At 42.9% G+C, this 14,606-nt stretch overlaps 2 protein-coding genes across 6 annotated transcripts in view; one reads left to right on the top strand and one right to left on the bottom strand.

The window, feature by feature from the left end:
- Window positions 1–943, bottom strand: part of LOC135310082 (signal peptide peptidase-like 2B) — a 41,297-nt gene extending 40,354 nt beyond the window's left edge. For 3 of the 4 annotated variants that reach the window (XM_064469261.1, XM_064469262.1, XM_064469264.1), the window contains exon 1: window positions 806–943. In XM_064469261.1, the coding sequence (XP_064325331.1) occupies window positions 806–913 (108 nt within the window). In that variant the 5' untranslated portion in view covers window positions 914–943. Of the gene's footprint in view, window positions 1–590; window positions 768–805 lie in introns of those variants that run through there. The other variant, XM_064469263.1, reaches the window with a different exon arrangement.
- Window positions 943–14,214, top strand: LOC135316276 (U6 snRNA-associated Sm-like protein LSm7). 2 transcript variants are annotated; one of them, XM_064469265.1, is made up of 4 exons: window positions 943–1,064; window positions 1,333–1,423; window positions 11,929–12,000; window positions 13,180–14,214. In XM_064469265.1, exons 1-4 carry the CDS (start codon window positions 1,020–1,022, stop codon window positions 13,320–13,322), a joined length of 351 nt encoding a protein of 116 aa, XP_064325335.1. In that variant the 5' UTR covers window positions 943–1,019; the 3' UTR covers window positions 13,323–14,214. The 2 variants fall into 2 exon arrangements, with proteins under 2 accessions (XP_064325335.1, XP_064325336.1); XM_064469266.1 differs by having other exon boundaries at window positions 958–987.
- The last annotated feature ends 392 nt before the right edge of the window (window positions 14,215–14,606 follow it).

Raw genomic sequence — 14,606 nt, 5'->3', positions numbered from 1 at the left:
AGCAGAAATTCCCTTTCTCTTCTGCTGGCTGCTTTCTCAGCACGAGTTTGTCAGTCAGGATGACTGCAAACCCAAGAGCCGCCCCTGCTGCGAGGATCCCAGCCCCAAGCCCAACTGCTGGCCCACACACCCTTCCCTAAGGGCCACCTGGAGAAGTCTGCTGGCCCAACAGGGACCCCATGTTTTCAGAACTATGAGCAATATGCTGTTAACCACAGAAGGAAGAACAAAAAAAACCCACCCCAAATATACATCTCTATATACACTGCGAAGTCGTGGAGGGTGCAGCCTGGGGTACCAATGGTGCCATCTTCTTCCCTGCAGCAAAATCGGGCCGCAATTTGGTCACCAGCACCTTGCGGGCAGCCCCCTCCCGCCCCAGGGGGCCACGGGACCCTCTGCCCACCCCGTCCCCCTCCTTCTGCCCCGGGACCCCTCTTCCCTCCCTCCCTCCCGCCCGCCCCGGGGGGTGGGGGGCAGGGGGCCGTGGGACACCTCTCCTCTCTCTCCCTTCTTCCCACCCCGGGGTACAGACCCCTCTTCCCCCGCTGCTGCCAGGCAACCCAGGCTCTCCCTCAGCAATCACTAACCAGGAAAGGTGAATCTCAGGCCGAGAACCACCACCCGACCACGCGAAGGCCGTACCAGCACCGCAGGCCCCTCCAGGGCCCGAGAGTCAGCACCGGCCCGGAGCCCGGTTTGCCCGTGGCCACTCCCTGCCCGGTTGCTGCCCCCCATCCCCGCAGGGCTCCCCTTACCGGGCGCGGAGCCCAAGGAGCTCCCAGGGCCGGCGCAGCCCACTCACCTGCGGTAGCAGGTAGAGGAACAGCCAGACACGGAACCAAGCCCGCCACGCCACCATCCCGACCCAGCAGCGCCGCCACCCGCCTTGTTTCCAACCGGGCCTTTCCATACCGGATAACCCAGACAGCCCGCCCCGGAAGTCCCGCCCTCAGCGCTCAAGAACCGCTAATGCGTCTCAGCGAGGTACAACGTCGCTTCTGACAGCGGTGAATGAAATGGCGAGCGTCGGCGGAGGTGGTGCCGGCGCAGGCAAGATGGTGGTGAGGAGCGGGCTGTCGGCGGGTCCGGCCCCGGGAGCTTTATGGCGGTGCGTGCCGTGCTCTGTCCCGCCGTGCCCGCCCCCTCTTCCTTCCCCTGGAGCTCTGCCTCGGGGCGGTTTCCGCAGTCCGGTTACCAACCGCGTTATAGAAAGAAGCGTTCTGGCGTGTGCCTGCAGTCGGGGGGAAGGGTAGGGTGGGGTGGGGTGGGGGAGGGGAGGGGAGGGGAGGGTTCGCTTTAACTCAGGCTGCCTTTGCTCCTCTCCTTTAGGATAAGGAGAAGAAGAAGAAGGAGAGTATTTTGGACCTATCCAAGTACATCGACAAAACAATCCGAGTGAAATTCCAGGGAGGGCGGGAAGGTGAGCCTGGGCTGGGGCAGGCGTTGCCTTCTGGCGCTTTTCCTCGCTCTTTCCTCACGGCGTTCATCTCCTGTGCGGTCCCGTTGCTTTCTGTCAGGGAAGGACTATGAGCAGCGGCTACTTTTATTTGTTACTGTTTGCTGTTACTGGTGTGAAGCTTACCTTTTTAACTTCTCCATTAATCCCCTGGCCGCAACTTCATCTTTGTTTCATCCATGCACCTTTCTTTCATCTTCTTTCATTAGTTGTGTTATGATTAATTTAGCCTTCAAAGGAATTTTAATCAAAGTATACAATTTATTGAATAGAGACAAGCAAGCAGCGCTGGATGCACGGGGGATCCTTCCGCCTAACGTGCATACCGTCATACGATGCTACAGGGTTTATATTCAGTTACTTAATTAATAACAATTAGTAAAAACACGCCTAAGTTTACACTCTTTGGTCAGTGATAAGCATTCCACTTGCCGTTGGTCAGCCGTATTTAAGTTAGCCACGCTTGCCATGTAGATGAGCACGCATGCTCTTTACAGGTGTGGGGGGGCAAGTCTTTTTGGTCCTGAATTGGGTCGGTGGTCGCAATCTCCCCCTGCCGGAATTACCTTTCCCCCAGTTTTCATGCTTCAGCGCCTCCTGAGCCAAGAAGTTCCCTGTTATCACTGCTGGCTGATTTGTGGCCTTCCCTTATCTTCTTTCTCTCCTTTGTAGCAAGATGTTTCCACTGTTAGTCCTTGAAGTTACTGAGTTGTATCCTTTTAGGAGGCCTCTTGACAATGAAGCATTCATTGCTAATGCCGTCTTGTCTGGCCTAAGCATTATTTATTATCTTGTTAAAATTCTCAGGTGTTAGTTTCTACTCCTAACTAAAATTCTTTCTTAACAATTAACTACACAAATTGTCAATCAACATCCCAACCATTAAGACAGTTAACAATTCAATTGAACACTGAACGGCCTCTCGGTTACACAAGCACAAACAGAACGGTCAAATGCTAGAGGGTCACACTTCACCGTGTGACTCTAGCATTGTTCCATATTGACACGAATCAGATGAACACATTTTACAATCCCTCATCTTTTCTTTTTATGGCATTGATTCGTGTTTTTGTTTCCAATCTAGTCAATACTTGCTGAATTGGTATCAATTTTGGGTCTTCTTTTGTCTTTATTATCATCAAGGAATGAGTTTTCTTTTCCCTTGTTTCTGGATCAACAGGTATTGCAGTTATCTGCATTCCTTGTATAACCGAGTGTATTAGTCTAGTAAAACAGGGTATTAAACATGGAATTACTAACAGTCCTCCACATATCCCCAGTACAGCTATTCCAATTTTAGTAAGCCAATTACCATCCATAAAGTTCCACCCTAATTCTCCTAGATTGATTCCATTCCAAGTTTGAACTGGGACGTGTGCGATTTTCTTAATTTCTTTTACAAGTTCATTTACAGCTTTTCCTTCATCATCTATTTCTAGACAACAGTTACTAAGGTTAAATTTTCCACACACTCCTCCTTCTTGTGCTAGCAAATAATCCAAAGCTAAGCGGTTTTGATACAAAGCAGTTCTCATTTTGGTGTTCTGTTTTGCAATTAATCCAAGTGCATCTCCAGTCTTATTTACAACTATTTCTACCACAGCCTGTAATCTAATTATTCTATTTAACATATATATTGGGGTCTTGTAGCCCCAAGATCCATCTTCTACCCATGTAGCTGGATCATAATAAGCAATAATCCTCTCCGGAGGCCATTCATTATCTTTCCAATTTCCAATTTGTAAGCTCCGCTTATGACGTTTTTTTTGTTTGTGTTTTTTTTTTTTTTTTTAACTCATCAGCCTCAACATACCCTTGGACTCCCAGTCGCTCTTTCTGACTTATGGGTAACAGGAAAAAACTGGGTCTTATAGTTCCCAATACACAAGATCCTGTCCAATTTTTCGGTAAATTTGCATAAGCCAGTTTGCCGCAAATCCAATACTGTCCTTCAGGAGTTGGCCAACCATTTGGTATATTTGTTCCATTGGTCCAATTCTTGGATCGATCATCTCCAGTGGGTTTCCCCACGTATCCCAATTGTTCTGAATTTCATTCCATAGGTAACCTCCCTCACACTCTAGATTACCTACTGGTCTTCCATTGTCTTTTAGATTCTGCCAGCAACTCCTTCCAATTATACTTGTCTGAAGCACCCATTGTTGTTTCCTATTACTCTTTCCCATTGTTTTCCAGACATAGGGGTTACTTATGTTGCTCTCCATAGCCTCCCATGGCCATCGTTCACCTTGGTTTGTCCCACCACAAACATAACAATTGGTTACATTCAGTGACTTCGCAATGTTTTCAGCAAGATTTACAAATAGATTTTTAGCAACTGTGGGAATTTCATATTTTACCCCTGTTTCTATTTCATGATAAAATGCTATAACCTTACTTGTTCCAATTAGTCTTTCTACTTCCGAATTTGTTTTCATTTCTACCCAATATTGGTAAGGGAGTTCTTTTGGATCATAGCATACGGTCCTGTTACCTTCTCTGCATAAAGCATACTGGGTCAGATTATGAATGCAGCTTCCTATTTCCTGGCCTTTACAGTCGTAGACAGTATGATATACCAAAGTTTGGGAACTTATCCGTCTCCTTCTAGTGGTTATCACACACTGACTGCAGTTGTTTGTCACAGCCAGGGTTAAGGAACTCACCCCAAGCAGGGCTAGAAGAGGTCCGGTAAGGGCCATAGTGATTGGCGGTCACGGCCCAAAGGGGTTGCAGCCCTTGGCAGACTTTTTCAAACCACAGCACCAGTTCCCTATCCGGTCTTGCCCTCTTCCATAATCTTAAGGGGTGTCCTTTCCTGAGTTACCTCAATGTATTTAAGGATTCGTATGCTATGTCTGAAAGAAATCCAGGGTATACCATGGATAGCCTATTGCTATTCCCAGGAACCAATATTTAACTGATCCTTGTTATTGACATATTGTCTCCCCTAATGGGTATTCATTTAGGAGCTTCTCCGTTTACCAATTCTACAGGAGTAGTCACAATAAAATTCCCACAGCAACTTGGCTTATGTTCCTTGACGATGTCCTCGTCAGGTTCTTCTGATGGTTAGCTTAGTTTCTCCGGGTTCAGATGTGACTGTCCACTCCTTCACTGGACCTTTCACTCGCGACACATGTGTCCACCCTTTTTCAGCAGTTCTCACAGCCGTTTCTGTAGTTAATAAAACAAGGAAAGGTCCTTCCCAAAGGGGAGATAAGTTTCTTTCTTTCCATGTTTTTATTAGAACCTTATCTCCTGGTTCTAACTGATGAATTGCAAATCCTAAAGGTGGTGTCTGGGCCACCATCCCAATCTCCCTTAACTCTTTTAATCTTTTTCCAATGGTAATTATATATTTTTGGATACTATGGTCTTCAATTATATTATTCCCCAAAGGCATCCCTTGAAAGTAGGGCATGCCATATAACATCTCATATGGTGATAATCCAGTCTCACTGTATGGTTTAGTTCTTATATTTAACAGTGCCAATGGTAAGCATTTTGTCCAAGGCATTTGTGTCTCAATCATTAATTTAGCCAATTGTTGTTTTATTGTTTGATTCATTCTTTCTACCTTCCCCGAACTTTGTGGGTGCCATGGAGTGTGGTATTCCCACTGAATGCCTAAAGATTGACATAATAGTTTTATTATTCTGGAAGTAAAGTGTGTGCCCTGGTCAGAATCAATGTACTGGATTATCCCATATCTAGGTATCAAATGTTCCAATAAAATTTTTACCACCATCTGTGCTGTAGCCCGTGCTACAGGGTAAGCCTCTACCCATTGTGTCAAATGATCTACTATTACCAATAAATATTTTATTCTCCCTACTTTAGGTAGTTCAGTAAAATCTATTTGTACTTTCTCGAAAGGTCTGTAAGCTGTTTTTCTCCCTCCTATTGCTACTTGTCGAAACACTTTCTTATTTACCTTTTGACAAGTTAAGCATCCTTGTGTAATCTGCTTTGCTATTTCAAAAATCCCAATACAGCCAAATTGTTTAAGGAAATGATCACTTAACGCCTTTGTACCCCAATGTGTTTGCGCATGCAAACGTTCCAATATTTGTCTGGCATAGGCTTTCGGCAGAATTTCTCTCCGGTCAGGTAATATCCATTTTCCTTGTTCTAACTTAGCCCCTATTTTTTTCATTTTTATCTTTTCTTCAGGGGTAAACTTCTTCTCTTTCTCCTCTTGTGTTTTTTTGCTGATGTCCTCCTGTGTTTGTACTACATTAATTTTAGCGGCCCTAGTCCTCAGGGCTGCTTCCTGGGCCTCTTTATCCGCTAAATTATTCCCTCGAGTTCGGTAATCTAATCCTTTTTGGTGTCCTCTCACATGTACCACTGCTGTTTCCTTTGGTTCTCTTAATGCTTTTAAAATTTTTACTATTAATTCTTGATGTATTAGATTTCTCCCGTGAGTATTAATTAAACCTCTTTCTTCCCAAATTTTCCCAAAAGTATGGACTACCCCATATGCGTATTTAGAATCTGTAAATATAGTCCCGCTTTTGCCTTTTAATAATTCCAGGGCCCTACAGAGGGCATACAGCTCACAAGCTTGAGCTGACCATGATGGACTCAGGGGTCCTGACTCCACAAGTTCTAGGTCCTTATTAATTATTGCATATCCTGATTTTCTTTTCCCTTCCACCACTCGGGAGGAACCATCTATAAACAGCACCTCCCCATCTTCCAACTCAGTATCCCTTAAATCTGGCCTCACCTTAGTCTGGGTCTCAATTACCTCTAAACAATTATGTTGTAATTCCTTCTCTGATGACTCTCCAAACAAAAATTGTGCTGGATTCTGGGCAGAAGTCACCCTCAATTCTAAATCAGGGGAGTCTACTAGTATTGCTTCATACTTTAGGATCCGGCTGTCTGTTAACCATTTTTCTGCCTTCTGCTGTAAAATATTTCTGACATTGTGTGGGGTATACACCTTTAAAGGAGCACTAAAAGTAATTTTTCGAACTTCCTCTATTAATAAGGCTGTGGCAACTAGAGCTTGGAGGCAAGCAGGCCATCCTCTGCTTACTGGATCAAGCAACTTAGAGCAATACCCCACAGGTTTTTTGATTCCTGCCCAGTCCTGAGTAAGAACTCCATATGCTGTCTGGTTTGATGTATTTACAAAAAGATAGAAAGGTTTTTCTAAATCTGGGAGGCTCAATATAGGTGCTTGTATTAATGCCTTTTTTATTTCCTCGAATCTCTGGTCATCTTCTATGTACCACTTGAGTTGGTTATTAGTTAATTTCTCATATAGGAATTTTACCTTTTCACTATAATTTTCAAGCCACGGTCTACAGTATCCTAATAATCCCAATATTTGTCGAATTTCCTTTTTAGTTTGTGGGGGTCTCAAGGATAGAATCCCAGATATCCTATCAGGATCTAGCTTCTTCCTTCCTTTACTCAGCCAATGTCCTAAGTATTTTACTTCCTGTTCCACAAACTGTAGCTTTGATCGGGACACCTTCAATCCCTTCTCCCCCAGAAAATTTAACAATTTAATGGTAGCCTCTCGGGTCCCCTCTTCAGTTTCTCCTGCTACTAATAAATCATCCACATATTGTAATAATTTTACCTCCTTGGGTAATGTAAAATCTTGTAAGATTTTTCTCTAAAGTTTGTCCAAATAGATTTGGTGACTCTGTAAACCCCTGTGGTAGCACAGTCCATCTTAATTGTTGTTTTCGTCCTGTTTCGGGGTCCTCCCACTCAAAGGCAAAATAATTTCTGGATTCCTCATCCAGAGGACAGGCCCAAAAAGCATCCTTTAAATCTATTACACTATACCAAGTATATCTAGGAGAAATATGACTCAGTAAAGTGTAAGGATTTGCCACCACAGGGAACTTAGTGATCGTTCGCTGATTTACAGCTCTTAAATCCTGTACCATTCTGTATGAGCCATCCGGTTTCTTTACAGGGAGGATGGGTGTATTATGGGGTGACATACATGGTTCCAAAGTTCCTTTTTCCAGAAGTCTGTCAACTACAGGTTTTAATCCTTTTCGGCCCTCCCTGGGTATAGGATATTGCTTGATTCTAATTGGGCGATAAGGATCTATAATTTGAACACTTATGGGGTCCATTTCTATCTTTCCAATTTCCCCTTCTTTATACCACACTGAGGGGTTAACAGCTTCTTCGTCTTTTTGTGTTAAAGTGTATAATTTAATCTGCAATTTATCTCCTTTACTCTGAATGCCCAAATTTAACTTCAAAATCAAATCCCTTCCTAATAAATTGTACTCCGCTTCAGGGAGCAAAAGTAAATCATTAAGGCAAATTTTCTTTTCTGTCTCTATTTCCACATCTTTCAAAATTGGTACTTTAAAAGGTTCTCCTTTTGCCCCAACTACAGACATATAGCTCTTCCCTTTTTCTATTCCTTTTGGAAGTTTTTGAATGGTTGATTTCTCAGCTCCTGTATCTACTAAAAATAAAACTTCCTCTTTATGGGGACCAATTAATAATTTTATCAAGGGCTCTGTTGATGTTGGAGTCCCCAGAAGATATAGCCCCTGACACCCCTATTCTTCTTTAAACATTCTCTCATCTTGTTCCCATTTTCGGCAGTTCTTCTGAACGTGTCCTCTCTTGTTACAGTAGTAACAGACGGGAGTTGTAAATCTCTCTCGGTAAGGTTGTCGCGGGGGTGTCTGCTCTATTTTTTTTTCCCTTTTCTCTCCAGACGGAGTCTTATTTTTCTGACTTTCTCTTACTGCTGCTACAAAAATTTTTGCTTTTGCTTTCTGTTTTTCTTCATCCCTTCTAACATAAACTTTTTGGGCTTCTCTAAGTAACTCCTCTAATCCTCTTTCTTGCCAGTCTTCCAGCTTTTCTAATTTCCTTCTTATATCCCCCCAAGATTTAGCTACGAATTGTGTTCTAAGGAGTGCGGTCCCAGCCACTGTATTCGGATCAATTCCAGAATACATTTGTAAGCTTTTCCTCAACCTCTCCAACCATTCTGTTGGAGATTCTTTTCCTTGTTGTTCATTAAATGCTTTATTAATGTTTTGCCCTCGGGGAACCGCTTCCCTTATTCCCTGTATGATTAACGTTCTCAAATCCCTCATATTCTGTCTTCCTTGAGGTTGTTGATGATCCCAGTGGGGATCCACATTTGGCCATTTCTGATCTCCCGGGAGCCCTGCCTGATTCTGTCTTTCCCAAATCCTTATTCCAACTTGTCTAATCATTCCCCTTTCTTCAGCAGTAAATAGGATTCCTAAAATGGACTGTATTTCTTCTCAGGTATAAGTATTTGGGGCCTAGGAATTGATCTAATTTTTCAGCTACTCCGAGGGGATCATCCAATAGGGTCCCCATTTCTTTCTTAAAGTTTCTTACATCTGTGGTATTTAATGGGACTGCCACAAACCCGATGCCTCCCTGATTGCCTCCGAGGGGTACCTCTCGTAAGGGATATAGACAAGCCCCCTCAGATACGGCAGTCCTACTTCTCGTACATGCAGCCGGTGGTTTATCTAATTCCGGTGCTGTTGGTGGGGGAGGCAGGGATAACAGTGGGACTGGTGGAGATACTACGGCCACTGGAGGGGAAGCCGCTGCCAGAGGTGAATTATTAGGATATGGGGGCGGCAGGTTATCCAGTGGTTCCCATTTATCATCTTTTTCCCTTCCTTTTTCATTTTTATCTCCTTCTTCTTCCTCAAAGTTTTCATCTCTTTTCTTTAATGTAAGTATTGAGGCTGGAAAAGGACGTGAAGTCCTGATCCATAATTCTGCATATTCACTTTCCTCCTGACTAAAAGGTTCCTTTGAATTAACATATATATTCAAGGCCTGGCAAATCCAGTCTTCAAAAGATCCAAAAACAGGCCAAAAGACAAGTGGTCTTAAAGGTTTCTTCGGCCATTCAACCATACAATATTGAACCAATTTTAATTTACTTTTTCCTTTTCTGGGGCCCCTTTCATTCCAATTTCTAATCATTATTCCCAATGGACTTTCTGATGGTATGTCTGGTAATTTGCTCCCTTTCTTCTGGTCCTGGGTCCTCGAATTTGTCTGACCCATCTAGGAATTTTACTGTGGCAATTCCTACAGCCCTTGGTTACCGGTAAGAGTGTCTTGCAGGGGGTTTAGGACCTATCACCCACCCACGAATCCTATAGGAATCGCTTCGGTCCTTCACCGGCCAAGTCCCTCGCGGGAGATTGGAACCGCGGTTAGAAGACCTCCACAATCACTTCAGAACTAGGTTCTGTCTCAGTCACACTCTTACACACACAGGCAACCGAATCCCACCCAACCAAACGGTATACAGCCTAAATACTTACGACTCCGTCGTCTTCGTTTGGATCTTCGCGCGCAGAATTACGGGCAAAACAAACTGCTGCAGCCGGCAAGGGAGCTTATAAAAATTAAATTCCTTGCTTGTCCCTGTTCGGGTTCAGGATGGCGTTAGCCCTGACCCAACCTGACCAGGAGCCACCGAATGGTGGGGCGCCCCTCCTAGATCAAGTCAGAATTCAGGAACCAAGACCATCCCGGACAAGCCCCCAATTGTTATGATTAATTTAGCCTTCAAAGGAATTTTAATCAAAGTATACAATTTATTGAATAGAGACAAGCAAGCAGCGCTGGATGCACGGGGGATCCTTCCGCCTAACGTGCATACCGTCATACGATACTACAGGGTTTATATTCAGTTACTTAATTAATAACAATTAGTAAAAACACGCCTAAGTTTACACTCTTTGGTCAGTGATAAGCATTCCACTTGCCGTTGGTCAGCCGTATTTAAATTAGCCACGCTTGCCATGTAGATGAGCACGCATGCTCTTTACAGGTGTGGGGGGGCAAGTCTTTTTGGTCCTGAATTGGGTCGGTGGTCGCAATCTCCCCCTGCCGGAATTACCTTTCCCCCAGTTTTCATGCTTCAGCGCCTCCTGAGCCAAGAAGTTCCCTGTTATCACTGCTGGCTGATTTGTGGCCTTCCCTTATCTTCTTTCTCTCCTTTGTAGCAAGATGTTTCCACTGTTAGTCCTTGAAGTTACTGAGTTGTATCCTTTTAGGAGGCCTGTTGACAATGAAGCATTCATTGCTAATGCCGTCTTGTCTGGCCTAAGCATTATTTATTATCTTGTTAAAATTCTCAGGTGTTAGTTTCTACTCCTAACTAAAATTCTTTCTTAACAATTAACTACACAAATTGTCAATCAACATCCCAACCATTAAGACAGTTAACAATTCAATTGAACACTGAACGGCCTCTCGGTTACACAAGCACAAACAGAACGGTCAAATGCTAGAGGGTCACACTTCACCGTGTGACTCTAGCATTGTTCCATATTGACACGAATCAGATGAACACATTTTACAGTTGTCTTCACCTGTCTTGTCTCTTTTGGCTTTTTTTCACATTGCAAGCATGCACTTGAAGCAGCAGAGAAACGTTTATGGGTGTTACGATCAATACACCTCCCATCCCTTAACATGCTAAATGTGCCTGGAACTCAGATTGTTTCAATATATTTCCCCCTGTCTTTTAATCACTTTCGAGGCTCTTGTGTCCTTGTTTTCCCCCCTTGCTGCCTTGTCGTTATCTACGGCTCTCTGTCCTCATGCAGCTGATGGAGCCACCTGCAGACCGCTTGTTTGAAAGCTAACAGCATTCTGTGTGGGAGATACACGGCAGAAGCTTTTGCTAAAGCAAACTCCACTGGGGCTGATGCTTACTAGGTTTTGGAAGTTACTTGGGCTCTTTACTGATAAATCTGGGTTTTGTTTGCAGGTTTTTATTTTGTTGTTTTGGTTTTTTTTTAGTAGCTTTGGGGCAGTTGATAGTTCTATTGAATCTATCGGTTTATATTCTCTTCTCAAAAAATTCACGCCAAGTTCCTTTATGATCTTCCTATAACATCTAGATTGTAAGAGTGTCTTCTATGATTTGGGCTGTTAGCAATTATAGTAACACTGGTAATCAACAAGTATTTTTCAAACTGGGACATCATTCTGTGTAGTCTTGCTGTCTATTTGTCTATTTTTGCTACCTGTCTTGTGGAATTGTGTTCTGGTTTATGACGAAGTGTTTGTCTGTCTGCAGTGCATTCCTGTGAAGGCAGTGCTTATGCTAAAGAGATTTTGTTCCAGGAGGGCACCTGGAAGACTGGTTTTCTGAGGAAAACACTTCAAAATATTACAGTCTTGCCTCAACGAAAATGTTAGTGTCTTGAAGAACATTTTGAGGAACTGGTTGAAAACCTGTACATTTCAGTTGGCATAACACAAACTGGATGCTTGTGCATTTGCACTTTGATAAAGAGGGCACTGTGTAATATCTCTGGTCTCATTTGCTTGATAGTCTTGCTGGACAGAGGGAACAGAGCTGGAGAACTGTGTCCTCGATGCAGTCTTGTGTTGCCGTATACCTTGTTTTGGTCTCTAATCATTGTTTTGTGTGTTGTCTTCAATAGCAAGTGGTGTCTTGAAAGGATTTGACCCTCTTCTGAACCTTGTGCTTGATGGTACCATTGAATATATGCGAGGTAAGTAATATACTATCTGTGTAAAGCTCCCCTCGACCCTGAATAATTTTCTTAGCAGAGTCTTATAGCTCTGTGAGTGAATAACCAGAAAGTGCAGGTTGATATCATCAGAACTGAGACACGTTTGTGATAACTAAGTTGTAAAGAAAGTGATAACAGAAGCTAGATCAAGCACATTCCCTGTGGTAGATCATTCAACCTTCTTGGAGCTCCTCTATAACTCATTTGGTGCTCTTGTTCTCTGAAGCTTGAATAAAGTAGTGCGTCTCCCTTCAGGTAAGGCAGTTGCCTTTGCCTTTGCCTTTGTTTGTACTGCTGGAGAGTTGCAGTTTGCTCAAAGCAGGAAAAGCATCTCAGCAAGAAGTAGTAACTTGCTGTCTTAAAGTCTACTGTAAATAAAGTCTTTGCATTTCTGTGGAACTAAAGCCTTCTGTACCTTCTTAGAGCTAATAGAATTGTAGGGTGTTTTCTTATTATTTGTTTCTTCTCCCCACCCAAGGATAAATATTCCTATTTCCATTTCTCCTCTCTGAAACAAAATTTATTATATGATAGGACTGTTTTTGAAGAACGTTCTCTTGCCTGCTTACAAGGAAGCACCTGAAGCTCTAATTTTGCTCTTAGAAGGGAGTTTTAAAAAGCGAGTGTAGCGCATTTTTATCGAATATATTGACATCTCGAGAAGGGTGGAATTGGCTGTTAAGTGTTTTGTATGTCCCCATCCACAGCCTCGTTTGGCTTGGTCTGGGAATGGACCAGTGCATTCTGTACTTAGTGCATTCTGAAGTCAGGGTCTTTTTCTGATTTGTATTGATCCTAAAATGTTTGTCTATAATGGCATTTGAAATGGGATCAGCAGCTTTTTTAATCACTTGTATATACGCTTTTGGTTAGATGAATGAAGGGGCCTTGGAGTTCTTTAAAAGATACGTGCTCTGCTTTGCATACAAAGCGAAGTTCTTTATTGCTCACTGTGGCATGTGCTACTTTGAAAATTAGTAAATCAGTAATGTTTTGACTAAATCAGATATTGCTGCTGATAATTTTATAGTCCATGTGTTCAATAAAACAATGTAGAGATGCCTAGAAAAAAAATTCTATGTCTGTGCCTTTTGAGGTTGATGGAAATTGGTTTCTTTTCCTTATGTTGCTATTGTAAATGTGGATCTCTGCTTTCAGATCCAGATGATCAATACAAATTAACAGAAGACACGCGTCAGCTGGGACTTGTGGTCTGCAGAGGGACTTCTGTGGTTCTTATTTGTCCACAGGATGGAATGGAAGCTATTCCAAACCCTTTCATTCAGCAGCAAGATGGCTAATGCTTTCTTTGGATTGTGTCTGAAGACTTCAAGGGTGCAAATCATTGGAGAAAACTATCATTGTGTGAGAAGCTTCCTTTTTTGGGGGAGGAGTTTGAATGTGTATTTGTTAGTGTGAAAGAACAGTCAACTTTTATTTTTGTGGCTTTCCATAAATGATGAGAGGATGGGGCGTGGTGTGTAAGAAGTAAGTTCTGATTTCCCCTCCACCCCAAATAAATGTGTAACTACATTGTTTAGAGATGACAGGAGATATTGTCATGGAATTGTCTGAGACTGTCTTGATCTTGTGAGTTTTGAAAGGACCACATAAAATTAGTAAAGAATGCCCTGAATATTGGTTATATTATTTACATTTTTAAATACATGAAACATGTTTTTCTTCCTCTTAGGTGTTAGTATTCAGCTGGGAAGCATTGTGTTGTAGTCTTCCTGCTGTTGAGTTCAGTCTCTCCTTGCCTGCTTGCACCAGCGCATGCAGGAAAACTACCTTCCTTGTATAGTACCTTGTCATGACCTGTACAAGCTGTGTAGCTAAGATTGTTTCTAGCCCTCGTTCCAGATCTTGTGGGCTGTGGTCTGTGTATCAGAAGGCTCCCACATTTCTACAGAAGGACTGGACTGACTTCTAGGATGATTCTTGGCTGAGTGACGTGAACCTTACAGAAATATCTATTCGATACTTGGAATTTTAGGGGAAGAATATTTAAGATCCTAATGTTCAGTTGTAGGCAGTGTCTGGAAATACTGCATATTTTTATATTGTAGCTATCCACTTGTGGTTCTGCTTGTTATAACTTGATTTGTAAGTAAAGATTTTTCTTTTATACTGCAGAAATAGCAAGATTTGAGGAGTTTTGAGTGAATAAATACAAATTAATGTGTTCCTAAATGTCTGGTTTTCAGTCTGAAAAAGTGCTCTACAGCTGACATTGAGTGTTCTCCACAGTTGTAAATCTAAAAGTGTTCAGGAAGTGTGGAAACATGGCAAAATCAGGAGGGACCAGATCAGAAGCTGTGCTCCACTCTAAGACAGGATCTCCATAAGAAATGATTGAGAGCATTTGGTACCTTTTCTGAGGACTCGTGCATTTCTCTTAGGCATTTTAAAGACTGTCTATTAGAAGATGCATGCCTGTAGGCTGTATGTAACATGCTTCTGCCACCTGCTTTTCCTGAGGGCCCTTTAGATGATGCCTGAGGAGCCTGGGAGCCTGAGCCAGAGGGAGAGTGTGTGTGTGTGTGTGCTGGTTTTGGCTGAGAAGGGGTTAATTCTCCTCACTG

This window comes from Phalacrocorax carbo, chromosome 19 (genome assembly GCF_963921805.1).
Source record: "Phalacrocorax carbo chromosome 19, bPhaCar2.1, whole genome shotgun sequence".
Taxonomy (NCBI): domain Eukaryota; kingdom Metazoa; phylum Chordata; class Aves; order Suliformes; family Phalacrocoracidae; genus Phalacrocorax; species Phalacrocorax carbo.
The sequence above is the reverse complement of the archived record's forward strand: the minus strand, read 5'-3'. Positions and strand labels throughout refer to the sequence as shown.

Excerpts from the sequence above, each read along its gene's own strand:
- LOC135316276 (XM_064469265.1), top strand. The coding sequence starts at position 1,020 with ATGGCGAGCGTCGGCGGAGGTGGTGCCGGCGCAGGCAAGATGGTG. Across the intron at positions 1,424-11,928 it reads ATTCCAGGGAGGGCGGGAAG|CAAGTGGTGTCTTGAAAGGA; the intron begins GTGAGCCTGGGC and ends TGTCTTCAATAG. Across the intron at positions 12,001-13,179 it reads TACCATTGAATATATGCGAG|ATCCAGATGATCAATACAAA; the intron begins GTAAGTAATATA and ends CTCTGCTTTCAG.